A 2,803-nucleotide genomic window follows, 5' to 3' on the forward strand; every position below is an offset into this window, starting at 1 on the left:
CGCCTTGGCGCGAATTGAGGCTCTGTCCTCAAAGCCATACCGGGCGACACAATCGTCGATTTGCAAGTAGCAATTGATTTCAAGAGCCCACAAAATTGCACGGCGGACAGGAATCTGCCTGCTAGCAGGTATGGGAGTAGATTACCTAACGGCGCGGTGTTCCACTGGGGACTCAGCCCCTCTGCCCACTGGTCGCCGCAAATCCGAGGGCCCCAGTCAGTACATTGATTTTGATACAGCATTTGCCATAATGTCGAATTCTGGTCCTGCATGCGCCGAGCCGCCTGGAGGCTCTCGTGTTATGGATACTCCCGCGGCACTGTTGCATCCGTAGCAAACTTCTCTGCCAGTTCGTCCCCAAACCACCATCACGTCATTCAGGGCTAAACTACTGTGGTATACCAAGCAGGTCTGGATACCCAGGTTCTACCTGATTTTGACCGTACTATTGCGGTCTCGACACCGTTACAGGCTTAGAAAAGCAAACAAGAGAGCGAAGAGATAGCCCGCGTCGTCACCACTAGCCCAGTCGCGCTTGCACAGGATTTTATCCTTCAAGCTATCGTGGTTTCGACTCGTTTGAGGATCACTACGGTCTCCAACAGCAGCCTATCGCGGTGCATACCTCCGCCACCACCCCACCAAACAAAATTTCGTTCACACCGGAGGCAGATTATTAGCCCAGCCGATGGAAGTATTTGGGTTCCCCTGACCCTCAACTAGCTGGGTGGGCAGTATTTGTCGATGATATTTCCTAGTCGACGCGCACAGCGAAGCATCAAGAAAGTGAAATTCCAGCGTGTTTGAACATCATGCAACGGAAACAGCCGTGTAGCGCCTGATTGAAGGCATAAAAATGCATGTCCCCGTTGAAGGCTTGCGTTGACGAAAACCGCAAATGGTCGAATCTATATTGATGGGAGATTCCTAAATGGACCCTATTCTTTTGACGAATGGAACGCCCTGCACTTGTCTAACCCTAACTAGTAAGGCATCGTAAGTGTATTTCACTACACATGCAAAAAGCATGAATTTCTTAGTATTCCTACCTCACCTTCAATTTCTGTAAGTCCTAACCCTCTGCCTTTCAAAACCCCTATATAAATAGAGAAACCAGCCTATACAGCGGCTAGCTAGCCCTTTTATATCGAAAGTGACGAAATAGTTGGATAGAATTAGATAAATATAAAGCTGTCTTACGCTTCCTATGTCGATTACATTAGGAATTCTCGTCCTAAAACGTAGAAGTTATGGCCGGCGACGCTTAGGCCGTAGAAGAGGCTATTGAGGTGACCATGAAACCGCTAGTCCTCGGTGTATTGGCGGTGCTCAGAACTTGATGCATTTTGGCCTAATAATGCTTAGTGAAATACAATTACGGCACCTTACTAGTTAGAATTAGACAAATGTAGGGGGAGGGGGGAGGGGTCCATTCGTCAAAAATTGGTCCATTTAGGAAAGCCCTATTGATGAGTACTCAGTCTGTATTGAGGGTTGGTCGTGGAAATTCCGGGCTCATCTTTGTCAGGGTATGAGCAACGTCTCCGTGATTTGCCGAGTCTCTCAACCTATATGGCGGCATAATACTGCGCCCCTTGATTTGATGCGGTTTGTTCAATAATCTATCCGCGCAAGGGCCGTGGCGGTAGGGCCAGAAAAGAGTCAAGCCGATTCCGAGAATAGCTGTACTAGACCTACGTCAGACAGATTTCCATCTATTGCGGTGATATCTCAACGGAACTTATTCACCGCAAGGTCACCTCGCCATCACCATCTTGTTAGACGATGCATGTGCATTTGCCACGCAGACTTGTAATTGTATTTTTTTTATAGCTATTTTGACCAGATTTTAAACCGGTCATGCTGCGTGCCCTTGTGGGTGATTAGGGCCATTCCGCCACTTAATTCCCGTGTCTAGAGTACACCACTACTAATGACCTCGAGTCAGATCTGTGAGGCTAAGGTCCGGGGTTGTCAGAATTGGTGAGTGGGAGGGCAGTCTAGTTTGTGAACGCTTTCGGGAGATGGCCCTGACGAATGTATAGCGCTACTGTTCTGGCCCTTATGGCCTTGCAACGCCTTCATCGCCTCCGTGATTCCCCCTCTGACATGCGTCAATTCAGTCTCTAGCCGACTGGCTCGGTGTGAGCTGGCGTCAAGCTCACTCTGAAGCCCACGGGACTTTGTCTGGAATCGACCGCTATCGCTGCGCGTGTCGCCCAGCCGGACCCGAGTACGGCGGAGCTCATCCCCAGCTCGCGGTTCGCGCCTCCCAGCTGGCGGATCTTTGCTATAATGTCTGTTGGTCATATGACAGGAGGCGGCAGCGGGCGAAGGGTCACAGCGACAGCACATGTAAATACAAGCCTTGTACTAGGAAGCACTCGGCACACAATCACATCAATTTTATCTTCAGCGTCTTGGGATTTCAAGTACCCGATCGATATAGCAATCAATGAGGTCACCCCATAATAGCATTCGAAATCAAATTCCCTAGCCAACACTCACAGATTGTTCACAAATTATTTCTTCGTCAACAGGAAAAGAAATAGATCTATGTAAAGCTCTGTCACGCTGTCGCTGGGTATAGAAGAGACTTTTTTGGCCGTGATAGCACCCCTCCCATAGTGGACACCGCGCCAGTAGATAACGTTCCATCATCAGTAGAGGGCGGGCGTTCTTCCTGTATTGTTGATATAGGGTCCAGTATTGTAGTGCCTGTTTCAAAGGGAATCCTATTCTCACTCGGCAGGCTGCAAGCCGAGCGTCGGGGTTGTTTTGCCGGATCGAAGCGACGATAGGG

General features: G+C 49.4%; 1 protein-coding gene across 1 annotated transcript; it reads left to right on the top strand.

Moving 5' to 3' along the window:
• Positions 1-2,024: 2,024 nt before the first annotated feature.
• Positions 2,025-2,297, top strand: PENARI_c167G08418 (uncharacterized protein; the record flags this gene model as incomplete). Its single annotated transcript, XM_022638069.1, has 2 exons — positions 2,025-2,039; positions 2,124-2,297. Coding segments are annotated over 2 exons (189 nt in total), but the record flags the coding sequence as incomplete, so codon positions are not given.
• Positions 2,298-2,803: the final 506 nt, after the last annotated feature.

The sequence above is a fragment of the Penicillium arizonense genome (assembly GCF_001773325.1).
Source record: "Penicillium arizonense strain CBS 141311 chromosome Unknown PENARI_contig167, whole genome shotgun sequence".
Classification (NCBI taxonomy): domain Eukaryota; kingdom Fungi; phylum Ascomycota; class Eurotiomycetes; order Eurotiales; family Aspergillaceae; genus Penicillium; species Penicillium arizonense.